At 42.1% G+C, this 17,802-nt stretch overlaps 1 protein-coding gene and 1 pseudogene across 2 annotated transcripts; both read right to left on the bottom strand.

Annotated features, from left to right (window-relative positions):
* Nucleotides 1-997: 997 nt before the first annotated feature.
* Nucleotides 998-13,371, bottom strand: LOC145624029 (putative phosphoribosylformylglycinamidine synthase, chloroplastic/mitochondrial; annotated as a pseudogene). Its single transcript, XR_014110361.1, has 4 exons — nucleotides 13,122-13,371; nucleotides 12,999-13,052; nucleotides 9,854-12,530; nucleotides 998-2,120 (listed from the first exon to the last, which is right to left on the bottom strand). The product of XR_014110361.1 is annotated as a putative phosphoribosylformylglycinamidine synthase, chloroplastic/mitochondrial (transcript).
* Nucleotides 13,372-14,700: 1,329 nt separating this feature from the next.
* On the bottom strand, nucleotides 14,701-16,260 carry LOC145625195 (uncharacterized). The gene is made up of 3 exons (XM_081678268.1): nucleotides 15,840-16,260; nucleotides 15,395-15,592; nucleotides 14,701-15,296 (listed from the first exon to the last, which is right to left on the bottom strand). The coding sequence occupies exons 1-3, from the start codon at nucleotides 16,258-16,260 to the stop codon at nucleotides 14,701-14,703; spliced, it is 1,215 nt and encodes a 404-aa protein (XP_081534394.1).
* Nucleotides 16,261-17,802: the final 1,542 nt, after the last annotated feature.

The raw sequence follows: 17,802 nt of genomic DNA, 5'->3' as shown, positions 1-17,802 counted from the left end.
TTGGTTTAATTGAATCCGTTTCCAATTAAAAAAATACACCAACCAAACGCCCCCTAAGTCTACATAGAATCACTTTTAATAACAAATACCAAACAAACTTTAACACGTGTTAATTACTTTTTGGTAATAATAAACAAAACAGTAGTAGTAGATTACTAAGCAGAATTATTGATTTGGCTTCCTGGTTTCTTTGTTTCTGAGCTACATTGCATACTCATTTGCCTGGGCAATGAGGCTGCAAGCTTGCTAATAAACAAGTTCCACGCCAAACTAAGCCTGGTTACCAAGATTGTAGTCATCATGTACCCTTTCAAACAAAAGCAACCGGTAAGCAATCTTTGAGGGATAATAAAGATTACCTAGCCTCCTTACATAAAATTCGAAGTTGAGAGAAAATTTACCTGTCCCAAGAACTCGTAGTCCAACTCTCTACCAATGGGACACCAGCTGCCAAGTGGATGTGGTTTACACATCACAAACTCACAATGTCGCATAGCGTCCAGAACTTTATGACCGTTGAAAGCAACATTGAACTACTTAAGTACATATCAATATGAGAGCTCTTGATTAGCATGGAGGACTGTAAAACTTGTGATGCCTAAACTTTTAATACAGAATCTCGAGCATCTTGACAGAGTAAAACAGAATCATTACCCAGACAATCAGCCAACGCAAAGCTGAAGTAGATAATTTTGCCATTGACAGTCCAACAGAAGACTTTCAAAGCAAAAATTGCATGCCCATATTGCTAGCTTCTATTGTGTCCAATGTCACTATCCAATAGGAATGAGCATACTAAGAAACCTCCCCACTGGATCATGTTTTTGCAACATCAGATGAACACTGATAAACACATTTCAGAACTTTCTTCTTACACTTTTCGTTGATCAGAAAAAGGGCACACATAACAAAACTACAGCAGCAGCAACCATAACATCAAGAAACAGTACAGCTGTTAAGAATCACAGCGATATTTTCCAAAAACTTTATTAAAAAAAAAAAAAAAAAAAAAAAAAAATCATCTACACTTCCCATTGTTGAATCACAAATCAGTAAAACATCATCTAACAAGAAATTGTTGCTTGTTACTACCTTATATCTGTCCTGCGCAAAATTCCAATTGTCACGCTTGTAAAACGACATTCAAATTGCCCTGATTCATTGTGGATGAACCTAGGCTGTGCAGTGTCACCACCATTCCCGTGCACACCACCAACATTGGGGCCTGGTATCCAGCCAAGTAAAGCCATGAGCTGGCACCCATTACAAACCCCAAGACTGAAAGTGTCAGGTCGATGATAGAATTCTTGAAATTGATCTAAAAGAGGCTGGTTAAATCTAATTGAAGCTGACCAACCCTTTGCTGAATCCAGAACATCAGCATAACTAAAGCCTCCAACAAATGCAATTCCACGAAACTCTTTCAAAGAGACAGCTCCACTCAGCAGGTCTGACATAGCAACATCCCATGGCTCAAAACCAGCAGCATAGAATGCTGCAGACATTTCTCTATCACCATTGCTACCTTCCTCACGGAGGATGGCCACCTTTGGTTTCGAGGTTGCGAGCATGTATTTATCATCTGTACAGGCAGGAGTAAAGGACAATGACCAAGAAGGTTCTTGTCTGTGCCTTAAACCTTCTTTCTCCAAATCTACACAAGAGGCCAACCTCTGGAATTTCTCTAGGTTAAAACTAGTTTCCTCCCATATGTCCCTCAGGTACGTCATATCTTCATTCAAATGAGCAACCCCATCAACCTTCAAATCAATAGTCCTCCCCGTAGTGACTTGCCCAATGATCTCTGACGAAATGGCAGCAGTATTCAGTTTCTCCATTACCGATTTCAATGTATTTTTGTCAACTTCAAGAACTAAACCTAGCTCCTCAGCGAAAAGAGTCTCAAATAGGCTATGACCTCCAGATTTTAGTTCTAAGGAAAGCCCACAGTTACCCGCAAAAGCCATCTCCAAGATACTGACAAGTAACCCACCATCACTAATATCATGACCAGCAGAAATGAGATCATCTTCAATAAGCTCTTGAACTGCATTGAATGCTCTCTTGAAGTAGGAGACATCATCAAGATCAGGAGACACACTGCCAATTTGATCAAACGCCTACAAGAAAACAGAAGCCTGCAACGAAGCGCGCTCTACACAGATAAATTCTAAACAACAAGAAGATAAGCAAGGCAGAAGACAGTTGAATGAATTGATTTGGCCGAAAGGCTTGAAGAGTTTTCTACTACAACTAAGGCTACTACTAAGATGTTACAACTTTTCTGAATGAATCCCTCTTTCCTTCCCTCTAGCTATTTAAGTCTCTTCTAACATACTACATGTGACTAGCCTTAATTACTAATAACAACTAAATTTGTCTTCTTCCCTTGGTGCCAAAATAAAGCTCTGAAAAGTGAATCTGTTCTGATTACATGTCCCCTGCTGCTGGCTGTTGTTGTTGCTTGTCTTGTGGTATGCTCGGTTTGTTTGTGTTGCTTGTACCCTCCTGAACTTGCTGCCTTCTCCTGTGATATGTGTATAAAATAGGCGGCCTTGATTGGTTCGTTACATTACTCCCCCCCGAAAGAGCCAACTTGTCCTCAAGGTGGAAGTCGGGAAAGCGATCAAGGATCGAAGTAGCCTCCTCCCATGTAGCCTCAAAGTCTGGTAATCCACGCCACTTCACTAGCACCTCTTGCACAACAGACTTTCCTTGTACCAGCCTGCTATCAAGGATGCTCTCAGGTTCGACTTCCAACTTAAGCTCCGGAGTGATCTGATCAGGAATCGTGGGAGAGCTCGGGTTGCTGCCGATTGCTCGCTTGAGCTGTGACACATGGAAGACGGGGTGGATGCGGCACTGATCTGGCAGCGCCAATTTATACGCCACCTTGCCCACTCGTTGAATGACTTCGAAGGGCCCATAGAAGCGTGCAGCGAGCTTCTCAAAGGGCTTTCTAGCTAACGAGCGCTGTCGATAAGGCCTCAATTTCAGAAACAAGAAATTCCCCACCTGAAATTCCTCCTCTCTCCGCTTAGCATCTGCATATTTTTTCATCTTAAACTGAGCTCGAATTAAATTCAATTTAAGCTCATCAAGCATTAAGTCACGCTCCTTCAATAACTCATCAAATGAACCCACATAAGACCCACTCGTGCTCACCTTAATGAGTTTAGGTGGATCCCGCCCATACAACACCCGAAAAGGAGACATCAGTGTAGACGAGTGGATGGCCGTGTTATAAGAGAACTCAGCCCAAGGCAGCCACTTAGCCCATGCCTTAGGGTGATCCCCCACAAAACAGCGAAGATAAGTTTCAAGCCCTTTGTTAACCACCTCCGTTTGACCGTGGGTTTGGGGGTGGTAGGAAGTGCTCCTCTTCAAATCAGTACCCTGTAGCCGAAACAACTCCCTCCAAAACGAGCTCAAGAACACCCTATCCCTGTCGGACACAATACTCCCCGGAAAACCATGTAACCGAACCACCTCTTTTACAAAGGCCTCTGCCACGGTCAAGGCAGAAAAGGGGTGGCGCAACCCAACGAAATGGGCATACTTAGACAGTCAGTCTACCACCACCAAAATAGTGTCGACTCCCTTAGAGCGCGGAAGACCTTCTATGAAGTCCATTGTTATATCTTCCCAAACCTCACTCGGAATCGGCAGCGGCTGCAATAAACCGGCCGGATTTTGTTGCGAGTGTTTGTTTCTTTGGCAGGTATCACAAGCCCGCACATACTCCGCGACATCTCGTCTCATCCCTTGCCAAAACCATTCCCCAGCCATTCGCAAGAAGGTTTTTGTCTCCCCAGCATGACCCCCTTCCACGGAGTCATGGTAAGCCCGCAAGAGGGTGGCTTTGATGCCGGAATTTTTAGGAATCACCACCCTCCCTTTATACAGCAACCTTCCTCCTTCAACATAGTAGCCCGTAACCCCTGTTCCTTCCAAACTTGCGTCTTTTATAGATTTCAGCACTGCATCTTCTTCAATCTCCGCCTCTAGAGACTCCCAATTCACTCCCTGGGTACTGACCAGGGCACCAAACTCGCCCTCATCTTCGCCGCGCCTCGAGAGGGCGTCCGCAACCCGATTTTCCGTGCCGGGTTTATATTGCAAGTCAAAATCAAACCCAATTAACTTGCGAATCCATTTCTGATGTTCCATGGCAACCTCATGTTGTTGTGTGATAAATCTCAAGCTCTGCTGATCACTTCTCACTATAAATCGACGACCCAATAGATAGTGTTTCCATTTTTGTACCGCGAGACAGACCGCCATCAATTCTTTCTCATACACCGATTTCCCGCGGCTCGTCGGACCTAAAACCTTGCTGTAGAACGCAATAGGTCGGCCCTCTTGCATCAAAACGGCCCCAAGACCCAACCTTGAAGCATCGGTTTCCACAATGAATTCTTTGTGGAAATCGGGCATTGCTAACACTGGTGCTTCTGCCATGGAGTGCTTGAGCTTTTCGAATGCTTGAGTAGCCTCCACTGACCACTTAAAATTATCCTTTTTAAGTTGGTCTGTTAGGGGATGGGCTATATGAGCATATTGGCTAATAAACTTTCTGTAATAGCCTGTTAGGCCCAAAAAGCCTCTCAACTCTCTTAAGGTTTTGGGAATGGGCCAAGTAAGCATGGACCTCACTTTTTCTTGGTCTACTGCCACCCCATGCTTAGAGATTATATGGCCTAAGTAAGCAACTTCCTCTTTCCCAAATTCACATTTTTTCTTATTTGCATACAAAGTGTGCTCCCTCAACGTGTCTAACACTACACGTAAATGCTTGACATGATCTTCCTTACTAGTGCTATAAACAAGAATATCATCAAAAAATACAAGTACAAATTTTCTCAAGGGCGAAATACCTCGTTCATGAATGATTGGAAGGTGGCCGGAGCATTAGTTAGGCCAAATGGCATGACCAAAAATTCATAGTGACCCTCATGGGTGCGAAAAGCCGTCTTGTGAATGTCTTCGGGTTTTACCAAAATTTGATGGTAACCGGCTTTGAGATCAAGTTTAGAAAACACTTGTGCCCCATGGAGCTCATCAAGGAGTTCATCTATGACCGGGATTGGATATTTATCCGGTACGGTCTCCTTGTTAAGGGCCCTAGAATCCACACAAAACCTCCACGAACCATCTTTTTTCTTGACCAAAAGGATCGGGCTCGAGAAGGGGCTAGTGGATGGCTTGATAATTCCGGCGGCCAACATTTCACCAATAAGCTTCTCTATCTCATCCTTTTGAAATTGAGGATATCGATAGGGCCGTACACTCACCGGATTACTCCCATCTTTAAGAACAATAGCATGATCTCGCCCTCGGCTCGGGGGTAATCCCTTAGGACTCTCAAAAACCTCCGTATAGTGCTTAATTTCGGGCCTCAAAAATTTTGGAATTCCCTCTCCATCCTCACTGCCCACGCCCTCCATGTGGCTAAATTCCACCAAGAACCCACCTTTTTCCTTGCGCAAGTTTTTAACCATGGCCTTTAAAGTGACTCCGGTGCGTGCTAGGGAAGGATCTCCCTTAACACATGCGGTTTGGCCATTCAATGTGAAGCTCATTTCTTGAGTCTTCCAATTTGTGAGGACCGTTCCCAATTTTTCAAGCCATTGCACACCAAGGATAACTTCCGAGTTTCCCAATTGTAGAGGAAAAAAATCCTCCACTATCTCCACCTTGTCACCCAACTTGAGGTGCACCCCCGTACACAAGCCTTGCCCCTTTACGGTTTCGCCATTTCCTAGTGACACGCCGAAAGTACCACTCCCCTCCACCGCAATCCCCAACTTCTCTATCGTATGCAAAGAGATAAAATTATGAGTAGCCCCCGGGTCTATCATCACCACCACCTTTACTCCATTAATCTCTCCGGTCAACTTCATTGTCTTAGGATTCGTAATTACTATTAATGAGTGCATCGACATAGACGCGGGAACCTCGACCTCTTCACTTGGAGGGGCTTCAATGGCAGCAAACTCATGCCCTTCCTTTTCCTCCTCCTCTTCTTCTACCAACAACACACTAAACTCCTTGGCACGACACACATGGTTGAAATCCCACTTCCCATCACACTTAAAACAAAGACCTTTAGCCTTTTTGTCTTGAATCTCTGGCATGGCTTTGTTTGAAGTTGATCCAGTGGACCCAATGGAACTTTGGGCCTTACTTGCTAACGGCCCAGATTAGGAAAGGGTAGGCTGGGCCGGCCCACTTCCTCCCAAGATTGTGCTGGCCGGGCTCTTGTTGAAAAAAGAGTATGGGCTAGGCTTAGAGAAAACTCCATTGGGCTTCTTCATTCCTTGGACTCGGTTTCTTTCCTCCACCCGAGTAGCCAGGTCCATGGCCTGCTCCAAGGTGAAAGGATTTAACATTCGCACTTCCGCACGTATGTCCTCCCTCAACCCATTCAAAAATTGACCCTTCATCAGACTCTCCGGCACATCGGAAAGCAGCGCGGCCTTCTCGATAAACTCCCTTCGATACTCCGCCACCGTGGAGGTGTGTTCGACTGCCAACTGCTCGTGCAGTGACCCAACGTTGGCCGGACGAAATTGCGTGAGGATGCGATGCTTCAGATCCTCCCACCCTCGCAATGGCCGCCGACGGTTCTCCCATTGATACCACCTCAGACCATCTCCCTCCATTGACACCATCGCGGCTTGGAGTTGTTCCTGCTCTGACAATTGGTAAAACTGGAAATACTGCTCTGCCCTCAACAACACCCGTCGGGATCGTCGTCGGAGAAAGTGGGCATGTCCAACTTCCGAAATTTCCAATTTCCCCGACTTCCGAAGTTTTCCCCTTGGTCTTGCCCCCTGAACAGTCGAATGGGCGTCTCTCTGTTTTGACCCTCGCCGTGGTTCATACCAAACCCACCGGCGCCCGACGCTTCCGCCTCATCCTCCAACGTCACCGGTGGCTTATGTCTGGTATGTATGGACTCAATGGCCCCACGCATCTCCTCGAAAAAAATTTCCTGGGCACGCCTCACCAAGGCCACGTGTTGGGTGTGGTCCTCCCAGAATCGTTCAATCCTCCCATCAAGCCGCTGAGCTTCGGTATTCTGTTGCTTGGTGAACTGCTCTGTCAAGGTCTTCTGGAGAGCCTCCATACTTTCCGTGATGGTTTTGGACAAAATGGCTTGGATGGAATTTTCACCATCTCCCACCTTTGAGGCCATTTCCAACACATGACCCTCAAGGGCTTCAATGCGTTGAGTGTTCGATGCCGGAGCCATACCTGCTCTGATACCACTTGCAACGAAGTGCGCTCTACACAGATAAATTCTAAACAACAAGAAGATAAGCAAGGCAGAGGACAGTTGAATGAATTGATTTGGCCGAAAGGCTTGAAGAGTTTTCTACTACAACTAAGGCTACTACTAAGATGTTACAACTTTTCTGAATGAATCCCTCTTTCCTTCCCTCTGGCTATTTTTTTTTTTTTTTTTTTTTTGGTGTTTAGAGAGCCACAAGGGCGGGGATGAGAATCGATCCCAGGATCTCCTGGAATCGGGAGGGAAGCTCTAACCACTTGAGCTATCCATCACTCTCTTCCCTCTAGCTATTTAAGTCTCTTCTAACATACTACATGTGACTAGCCTTAATTACTAATAACAACTAAATTTGTCTTCTTCCCTTGGTGCCAAAATAAAGCTCTGAAAAGTGAATCTGTTCTGATTACATGTCCCCTGCTGCTGGCTGTTGTTGTTGCTTGTCTTGTGGTATGCTCGGTTTGTTTGTGTTGCTTGTACCCTCCTGAACTTGCTGCCTTCTCCTGTGATATGTGTATACAATAGGCGGCCTTGATTGGTTCGTTACAAAGCCAAAGAAAGAGAATCAGGAATCTATAATAACCTTTAAAAAGCCACAACTTGACACTGAGAAAAGCTAATGAACAGTGCTCCGTCGGTTCTACCCCTAATAATGTTTATTGTTTTTGCCTTTTTACAGTTTTACTAACTACTGTTTTTGCTTTTGTTTTACTCAAGCTAGGCTACTTTTCTCTTTCATTCAGTTTTTTATCTGCACTACAGCTGTCTACTCTGATCTCAGATTCTCAGCTATCACTCTCCTCAAACTTCTCTCACCTTTCTCCATGCTTTAACAAGGAATAGAAATTTAGAACACAGCAACTTTCTCTCCCTTCTCATCTTACTCGCCTCCTCTTATCTAACCTCCCTTCTCATTGTTGTTGCTGCTATGTTTAGCCTTCTGATTTTCATATGCTTGGGAGTTGAGATTGAAAAGGAAACTAAACGAAGTTATAGAGAAAGCAAACTAGAATCTAGGATTTTGTTTTATTGTGAGTTTTTTTTTTTTTTTTAAAAAAAAAATTTAATTATCATTTATATTCACGAAAACTCCCTATGATCTTTCTTTTCCTGTTTCTATGTTGACTGTTTTTTTTTTTTTTTTTTTTTTTGGCACAATTGAGCATTTTATTTGACATGCACTAACACTCCCTTCCTCACATTAGTCTGTTAAACTGCATATAACATTGGTGCCTGGAGGTGTGGCACCAGAGACAGCTAGCTAATGAACCTTTACGTACTGTTATTTTTGTAGATTGTGGAGCTCTGGACCAAGAGAAACTTTTGGTGCGGTTGTGGAAATTCTAAGTTCAGAAACCTCGTTTGTAAGCTTCAACCAAGTTAGGACATAGAGAATGTGGAAAATTCATACAACCATAACTTCAAAGGTGTTCTTACATTGGTACACAGGTGAAAGGATGGAATCCATGGATGAGATGGAGTTTACCGAAGCAAAAGGTAACATGAACGATTTAGTTCCTTGAGCACCAGAAATACTAGGATGGAACTGCAGACAAGGATGAATACGAAGAGGAGGAATCCTAGACTAGGCTAAAGAATTGAGCTTGTGCTGTGAGTTTGAGACAACTTGCTTACTCATATACATACAATTCGTCAAATCTTTAAAAGTATTATAATTAGTTTCTACTTTTGTGGGATTTGTGGCTACAATTTTTGGTTTAATATTTCCAAAACATAATCAGACTCAATTTCTCATCATCATACTTCAAAATTTAGATAAACATACAACTATTCTTTTGAAATGTCAACAAATCATATGCAACATTACTTATTACTTGATTGTAACACATCCTATTCCAACTTTTGAGAAAACACATGAGCTTTTTGAATTGCTATTGCGAGAATACCTTATAAAGCCCGATTCACAATCATCACAAGTATATTACCAATAAGACCGCTAACTAGTATAAACAAATGGATCAAACTACTCTTTGTGGTCACACCCAGACACGCAATCAGCTTTTTTAAGACATGAAACACCAGTCACACTACAATGTTCACATAACAAGAAAAATGCCTAAACATTACGACACGATTCAACTAATAATTACATAATATTTCTCTAGCAATTTAATAACATATCCAAGGTATAATAAAAAGGAAAACAAGGCATCCTCACAAGGATTCAATCAATAATTCCTACATTTTAGGATACAGTACTATAGACTTCACCCCCACAGTTCCAATTCTAAAAGCAGTTTCTGATTTTGCTAGTCCAGTAAAGGTTAGCAACTTCATGCATGGCAAATTCATGAGGTACTAGTTAACACCACATTGTCCACTATGTCCTTATATCTATATAAATAGAAAGTTGCTGAAAAATTCCAAAAGACAGAAGAAAGAGTGACTGAAGTTTAAGACAAGAGTATCAGTGGTATATAACTAAATGTTTAACCAAGAACAGAGACAAGGAAAACATATGCCATGAGATAAAAACTGCTATAGTAGGAATGCACAGAGAGAAATTTCCAATGGGGTCCTGAAAAGAAAGAAAGATACCTGAGCAAGTGCAGAACCCCCTAGGCGACGCTTTCCCTTGGCTAAATCAACATGAATCAGAACTCCATCTCTGAGCTTTAGATCTGGAGTGACTGTTTTTGTTATATCAGGAGCAGTAACATAGGCACTGATTACAAGATTTCCTGGAGCTTTGACAACCTCACCGCCAACATTTGCAGCCATTGAAAGACTGTCCTTCCCCCCATCTATAGCAATGCCCAGTTCAATCATGGCCTCGGAAAGCGCTGTGGCAGCATCATACATGTCTGCACCTTCCCCTTCAAGCTTGGCAGCATACATCCAGTAGCCACTGGCTTTAAGATCAGAAAGAGATGTAATTTTTGCCCAGATGAGATTCGTGAGTGCTTCACCAACAGCTAATCTGGCCATTGCTTTAGGATCGAACAAACCCTTGATAGGCTGCTCGCCAATAGCACATGCACCCCCAGTGAAGTTGGTGTAGCTCTGAGCAATAACTGCAACATCAGCTAGAGTAATTTGCAAGGGGCCCACAGTCTGCTGCTGTGCCACAAGGCCAGTGACACACCTATCCTCCTTAGTGGTTAGGAAGCGATTTGAGCACACAGATGGGAGTCTCAACACCCTCTTTAAGGAATCCATCACCGTTGTTCCTGGAGCTATATCAAGTGGCTCTTGAGGATGAGTCATACGCTGGAACTCGAAGGTTTTCTGGGGCAGCAGGAGAAGGAGGAGGCACTCCATCACGACGGGATTTCTCAACAGCAGCACTGTCTACCAAAACAACACGCCCTTCACCATTTATTGTTCCAATTACAGCCATTGATAACCTCTCTCTATCACAAATTGATTGTAACATGCTACGACTCTCAGCCTTCACCAATATGGCATCTTGCTCCTGGTACTCTGCACCCCATATCTCCAATATTGACATTGTGTGATCACCAACTACAATAGCCCTGATATCAATCTGAGCACCCTTTGGATATATTATCTCCTTTACAACGTTGCAGTTACCACCAGCACCTAGATCGTGGATGCTAATAATAGGGTTTTTGTCACCCATTTCAATACAAGCACGTACAACACGATACAATTTCTGTGACATCTCAGCATCTCCTCATTGTACTGCGTTAAAGTCAAGTTCAGCATCATTCTGGCCACTCACCATACTAGAAGCAGCACCTCCTCCCATTCCAATGCGATATGCAGGGCCACCAATCTTTACAACTAATATGCCAATTTCAGGCTCTCCCTTCGTTATATGGGTGTGATCAATCTGCCCTATTCCAGCACTAAAAATAATTGGCTTCAACCATTCCCGTCTCTCACCATTTGGAAGCCTCATCCCAAAGGTCCTAGTATAACCCTAAATCAAGGGCTCCCCAAATTTGTTCCCATAATCTGAGGCACCGTTGCTTGCGTCAATAAGAATCCGCAAAGGAGAAGCCAGATTTGATGGATAAGTAAATGATACATCTTCCCAGGGAGCATAAGATTCTTCCATATTCAAGTTTCCAACACAATAACCAGCTGTAGCAGCAACAACAAATGACCCTCTTCCAGTTGCATGTGTGTCCCTGATCCTGCCACCAGCACCTGTTTCAGCGCCAGGGTAAGGTGCCACAGCACATGGGAAATTGTGGGTTTCAGCAGTAAAAAGAATGTCAAGATCACGCATCTGCACATCTAATGGACAGGTTAAACCTGGAAGAAGAGGGCGTAACTGATTCACCAAAAAGCCTCTTATTGCACTAGAATTATCCTTGAACCCAATCACTGAATTGTTAGGATTCGCCTTTAGTGTACTCTTGACAATCTGCATAAGAGTTCTATCAACAGGTTTCCCATCAATGACTAATTTACCAGTAAAAAACCAATGCCCACTGTGCTCACTATTAGATTGTGCAATATCAAATAATTCAACATTAGTTGGGTTCCGCTTAATATCTTCCCTGAAAAGCCAAGTATAATATTGAAGATCTTGTTCATCAAATGCCAAACCCATTTTCGCATTAATATCTTCAGGAGCCTTCCTACCCTGCCCCATAACCGGCACATACAGAACTTCCTCTGGAACCAAACTCATCTTGAAGCTTGTAAGTTTTTCAGTATACACACATTCAGTCATTTGATCATGAACCATGGCAGCAAAGTCATTTATCTGCTGCTCCTGCAATGGATTGTTAGAAAACAACGGATAGCTCCTGGAACGTTCCAGACGATTTACTTCAGTTAAACCACATGATTGACAAATAGATACAGCATTAGTGGACCATGCTGTCGTAAAGGACAATCTAGGTCCTACCTCAACAACTACAACAGCACAACCTTCCATTACCTCCTTATCAAGAAAGATCGGTATCCACCCCAATGTTGAAACACTGTTCAGTTCTCAAACCAACTATCTCATTTCATATCTTCGTCTGAACTGTCCTCAATAGCTCATCAGCTGCATTATCTTGAATCAGCGGAACACGGAAGAAATGTATAACCTTGTCAACTGACAGCTGTACTTCATCATCTAATGTGACACTCACATCTCCTGAAACAATAGCCTTCACCTTCCCCAATCCAGAACTTCTCAACCCAACACTACAAGTGTGCAAACTTGGCAATCGACCTAACCCGACACCCAAATGCCTACGAGTACTAATCGAATTTCGAGACAGAAATAATTTACGTTGTGCACAACCCTGTATACATTAAAAAAAAAAATAATAATAATAATTAATTAATTAAATAAATAAATAAATAAATAAAAAATCATAGATAAATCAAATTACACAACAAAACACCCTCGAAATCACTCGGACATGGGTAAGACACTTAAACAACTCTATTCGACACAAAATCATGCAAATTGTTCAATAAACGGCCATACATGACAATTCTAGGCAAGTAACATAATCAATGAAAAACAAAAACAAAATAGAATTTATTGAAATGGAAGGATGGAGCATCTTTCATTTGGATAGCAAATGAGGAAGGGAGGGAATTGGAGGGGAGAGAAATGGAAGGATTAAATTGTAGGAAATTGATCCCTCCAAAAATGGAGAGATTTGGAAGGAAAACTCATCCTTCTTCCCTCCCCTCCCTTTCCCTCCCCTCCTCTTCTCCTCCCTCCCCTTCTTTTCCTTCCCTTTTCTTTATCCAAACAAACCATTAAATTCTGAGTTGAGTAATTTAGAACCCATAAAATCAGACCGAGTCGCCATTACTGTAAAAAATAAAACGAAAACTACACTGTGAAAAGAATATTCGATGATTGAAAAAAGGAGCATCTTACCTGAGAAGCTGGTTCAATGGAGGATAGAAAGCTCAGAAGGTGCTTCAATGGAGGAGAGAAAGCTCGGAAGGTGGTTTAATGGAGGAGTGAGAGTAGAGTGTAATGGAGGAGTGAGAGTAGACTCAGTAGAGTACAATGGAGGAGAGAGAAAGGGGGAGGGGTGCGGCGAGCAGAGTCAACGTGAGGATATTGTTGACACGCTTGTAGTGTCTAGTACTCTAGTGTCAACCAATTACCGGAGATTATGTCTGACCCGATCATGGTCCGGGTTGAGGATTAAAGGGTTGACCCGTTTGGGATAATAAAGCTCGGGTTGGGCAATAGTTATATTTTTTTTTTTTTTTTTTTTTTGAGGGAAATAGTTATATGGTACTAGTACTTTTTTTTACCTTTTTTTTTTGAAGGATTATATGGTAGTTCCTGAGTTCGTGCTGTAGCTAGAATAGCTAAATTAGACTCTGTATTTTTTTATTTTTTTTTTTGAAAAAAGCTAAATTAGACTCTGTAAAATGAACTGGTAGTAGATTAAAAATTAAACATGCACAAGAATAAATAAATATTTCGTATATAGTAATTTTTTTTAAGAATAGTAAATTAAAAATGTACATGAAATTTTTTTTAGTAAATTATAAAAGAATCTTTAAATAAAATAATTAGTACACTTTAAATAAAAAAATTCATACATTTAAAAATAAACATGTCCAAAAAAAAGTATTACTACATAAAAAATGCACATGCAATAATACAATTATAAAGGTAAACATACACATTCAATTATATATGTTCATTTATGGGGTTGTTAAATAACGCTCCCATTTTACATTTTCACTAGACACGCTCGCATTTTTAATATGAAATACTGTATTTACTGTTGGAGAAAACGAATTACCGGGTTACAAAAATGACACAAAATTGGACAAATTAACACTTCGAGGCCTGAACAAAAACAGTTTCCCAAAGTAATATTTCGACCCTGATTAAACACACCGGGTATCACGAAAATTACTAGGAGATACAACGAAGACAACCACAAATTTTTTTTTTTTTTAGACAGTGGCTACAAAGAAACAAAGAAACAAGCTATCCTCTCCTCATTTGTACTGCAGCAACATGGGCTGGCTGAACTATTTCTCGTTGAACTTTGATGCAAAAGAAGTCTATCCTTCCTGCCATTGTTCTAATTTCCTCTGCTATGCTTCTTATCTGCAAGGGAGCTTTGTCTGGAGTTTGAATCGCCTTGACCACCCTTTCGCAATCTGTTTTGATGACTATATTCTTGTATTCCTCCACATTGTCCTTTAAGGCCTAGAGAACCGCGTAGCTTTCTGCCTGAATCGCATCTTGGGCATGGATTTTCCTTGCTTCCCCTATGTTGTTTTGCCCTTGCTCCTCACTCTGCCATGCGACTGCTACACTCCACCCTAGTTTATCCCTAACTCTTTTCCTTTTCCATGATTCATCCACTATGATTGATGTCCTTGGTCCTGCTGAAGGGGTACCTGCATAGAAGAAGTGAGGTGGTTTTGCATGATTATGGTCTTCCAAAGTCGTGTGAAGCTGCTCCTCTTCCTTCAATGTCTCATCTCTGAGCATGTACCTGTGCTAACTCTACAATGTCTGCTGGGTTAGCACTCATGCCTCTAAAAGTAATATCATTTCTATGCAGCCAGATTGCCGGCATTATCAGCAACATTGATTGAAAAGTATCACTTCCCTTATCATTCTTCAAAGAGTAAGCCAGAAGATCCTTCAGCCATTTCTGGAAGGGGATATGACTATTGCTCATAGTTCTAATCCCCAGTAATCCCCACCATATTCTTCTAGTGACCTCGCATTCCCTAAAGAGGTGTGCCACATTCTCCTCCTCTTTTGTGCATAGAATACAGTACTCCTCTAGCTTTACTCCTCGTCTGTTGAGATTGTCCTTAGTATGTAACTTATTTTGAAGGATTCTCCATCCTAGAAGAACTTTCCGCCAAATGTTTATCTTCCAGTATTTTCTCCAAAACCAGCTGTCCTCTGCTAAGGGGTGTTGGTTAAATTGGCTCCAATATCCTGATTTTACAGAGTAGGACCCTTTTAGGCCTGGTAGCCATACTCTTTTATCTTCACGCGCAGAAGGGAGATAAATACTGAGAATATTTCTTGTATCCTCTTCATTAAAAGCTCTCCAAACTAGACTGTTGTTCCATGTGTGCCAGGAGTTATTAAATCAGAGACTTTCTTTACCTCTTGACACCCTTTGAAGTTCCTCATGGTCACCCTATTCATACCCACCCAAATATTCCTTTGGATATCAATTTCCTTGCCATCTCCCACTGAGAAACCAATATGCTGTTTTAGTTCTGAGGCTGCCTTCACAATACTTCTTGCTGCCCAAGAGCCAGATTTTGGAACTAAGGGATCATTTCCATACTTGCTTTTGAAAATTCTACTTACTAAAAGGCCATGATTAGTGATCATTCTCCATCCTTGTTTCAGTAAAAGAGATTTGTTCAAATGCATAACACTCCTAATCCCTAGACCACCACTGGTTTTATGAGAGCAAATTAGACTTTTCTTTGCCCAATAAATTGGTTTTTTTAGCAGTCGAATTTCTCCATAAGAATTTCAGCAAGATGGACATAATAGAATTTGCTAGAGATTTAGGACACCAGTAGACTGACAAGATATGCTGAAGGGATGCTGCTAGCACCCCATTAATAAGAATTATCTTACCAGGCATAGTGAGATGGGTAAACTTCCATGAGGATATTATTTTCACTATTTTTTCTTGTACACCTTTGAGCTTTGCAGATGTCCTTCCATCAATATCCATCGGACACCCCAAGTAAGTCCCTAGCTCAGTGTTGCTTCTTATTCCCAAAGGTTGCCTCAGAATCCTCACAAATCTCGGGGGAGTGTTAGGACTAAAAAGTATAGAGGACTTCTTCATGTTGATGGCTTCTCCCGACAGTTGACAAAAGTCCTGTAAAGTCTCTTTCACCACCCTAATTGATGCAGGGGTTGCTTTAAAGTAGAAAAGAGCATCGTCCGCAAAAAATAGGTGGGAAATGGAAGGTGCCCTTCTGGAGATTTTGATTCCTTGCAGTAAGCCCTGTTGTTCTAAAAACCTCAACTTCCTTGACAGACATTCCATGGGGATGATGAATAGATATGGGGATAAAGGATCCCATTGTCTTAGGCCCACTATCGGGAAAAAGAACTCAGAAGGTTCTCCATTTACAAGAATAGAATAACTGACTGTGCTAACACATTCTTTTATCCACCCAATCCAGCAATCAGGTAGATTCAGTTTCTTTAGGATAAAAAAAAAGAAAGTCCCATCTTACCCTATCATAGGCTTTGCTCAGGTCAATCTTCAAAATTGCCTCAAACCTCCCACCTTTCTTCCTATGCTTAACTTCATGCAAGATTTCGTGAGCAATAAAGCAATTGTCCAACATCATTCTCCCTAGGATGAAGGCATTTTGGAACTCACCAATGACTTCTTTTAATATCGGCTTCAATCTATTCACCATGCACTTAGAGATGATCTTATAAAGAGAGTTGCACAAGCCTATCGGCCTGAAATCCGTGACAGTTTCTAGATTTGAGCACTTCAAAATAAGGGCCAGAAAGGTTTTGTTAGTTTCCCGCAGCATATGCCCTCTTCTAAAGAAAGATTGCACCCCCTCCACCACCTCATTTTTGATGACATTCCAATGCCGTTGGAAGAACAGTGGTGGTGCACCATCCGGGCCAGGGGATTTAAGAGGGTATGGGGCAAAGGCTGCCTTTCTTATTTCCTCCGTACTAAAAGGCTTGTGTAGCATGTTGACATGGTCTTGGGAAATACAAGGTAAGTGTTGTAACCACTCCTCTGCTGAAGGATTTGAGGTACATTCCACACCTTCATATCCTTGCTTAAAGAAACTGACTAATTCACAATTGATCTCCTTAGCATCTGAAATCCATTCGTCATCCCCATTCTTAAGGGCTTTTATCTCCATTTTTGACATTCTTGACTTGACACTCTTATAGAAGAGAGAGGTACAGTTATCTCCATACGCACCCCACTTGCATTTCGCTCTCTATTTCCAGTACCACCACTTCTTGTTAAGCTCTTCTTCCATCCTTTTCCTCAAGCTGATTTCCTCAGAGCCCCTGGTGTCCTGCCCGTTTTAGGCCTTCTCTAACTCCTCGTGGATAGTATTCCATTCGAATCCTAGCTGGAGTTTATGCTCAATGCTCCACCTTCTCAAGTCCTCCCTGACATTCTTGATCTTTCTTTGGGCCTTAAAAAGAGGTGAGCCCTGCACCCTTCTAGCCCAACCTTCTTTAATTACTTGGCCCACGTCCATCCTCCGTAAGCTCCATGTGTCCATTATATAAGACGTCTTCTTCTTTCCTTTATTGGGCCTTGGGTCCAAAATAATTAGGCCATGATCTGAGAAGATAATTGGTAAGTTCCAAACTAGAGCGTCTGGGTTATTGAGTCTCCATAGTTCATTTGCATAGGCCCGATCCAACTGCTCATAAATAGGGTTCTTGGATCTGTTGTTACACCAAGTGAATTGGGCTCCTTTAGAAGGGATCAAAGATAGGCCCAAATTAAATTTCCAGTCCACAAAGTTTTTAAGGCCGAGGATCGAATCATTTCCTCCCGATTTTTGACTTAGAGAGTCTAATTGATTTAAGT

This window comes from Chenopodium album, chromosome 3, assembly GCF_948465745.1.
Source record: "Chenopodium album chromosome 3, dcCheAlbu1.1, whole genome shotgun sequence".
Classification (NCBI taxonomy): domain Eukaryota; kingdom Viridiplantae; phylum Streptophyta; class Magnoliopsida; order Caryophyllales; family Amaranthaceae; genus Chenopodium; species Chenopodium album.
The sequence above is the reverse complement of the archived record's forward strand: the minus strand, read 5'-3'. Positions and strand labels throughout refer to the sequence as shown.

Excerpts from the sequence above, each read along its gene's own strand:
- LOC145625195 (XM_081678268.1), bottom strand. The coding sequence starts at position 16,260 with ATGGAATGTCTGTCAAGGAAGTTGAGGTTTTTAGAACAACAGGGCTTA. Across the intron at positions 15,593-15,839 it reads TACCCATCTCACTATGCCTG|GATGGAGAATGATCACTAAT; the intron begins GTAAGATAATTC and ends TACTGAAACAAG. Across the intron at positions 15,297-15,394 it reads CCAAAGGAATATTTGGGTGG|TTTGGAGAGCTTTTAATGAA; the intron begins GTATGAATAGGG and ends ACAACAGTCTAG.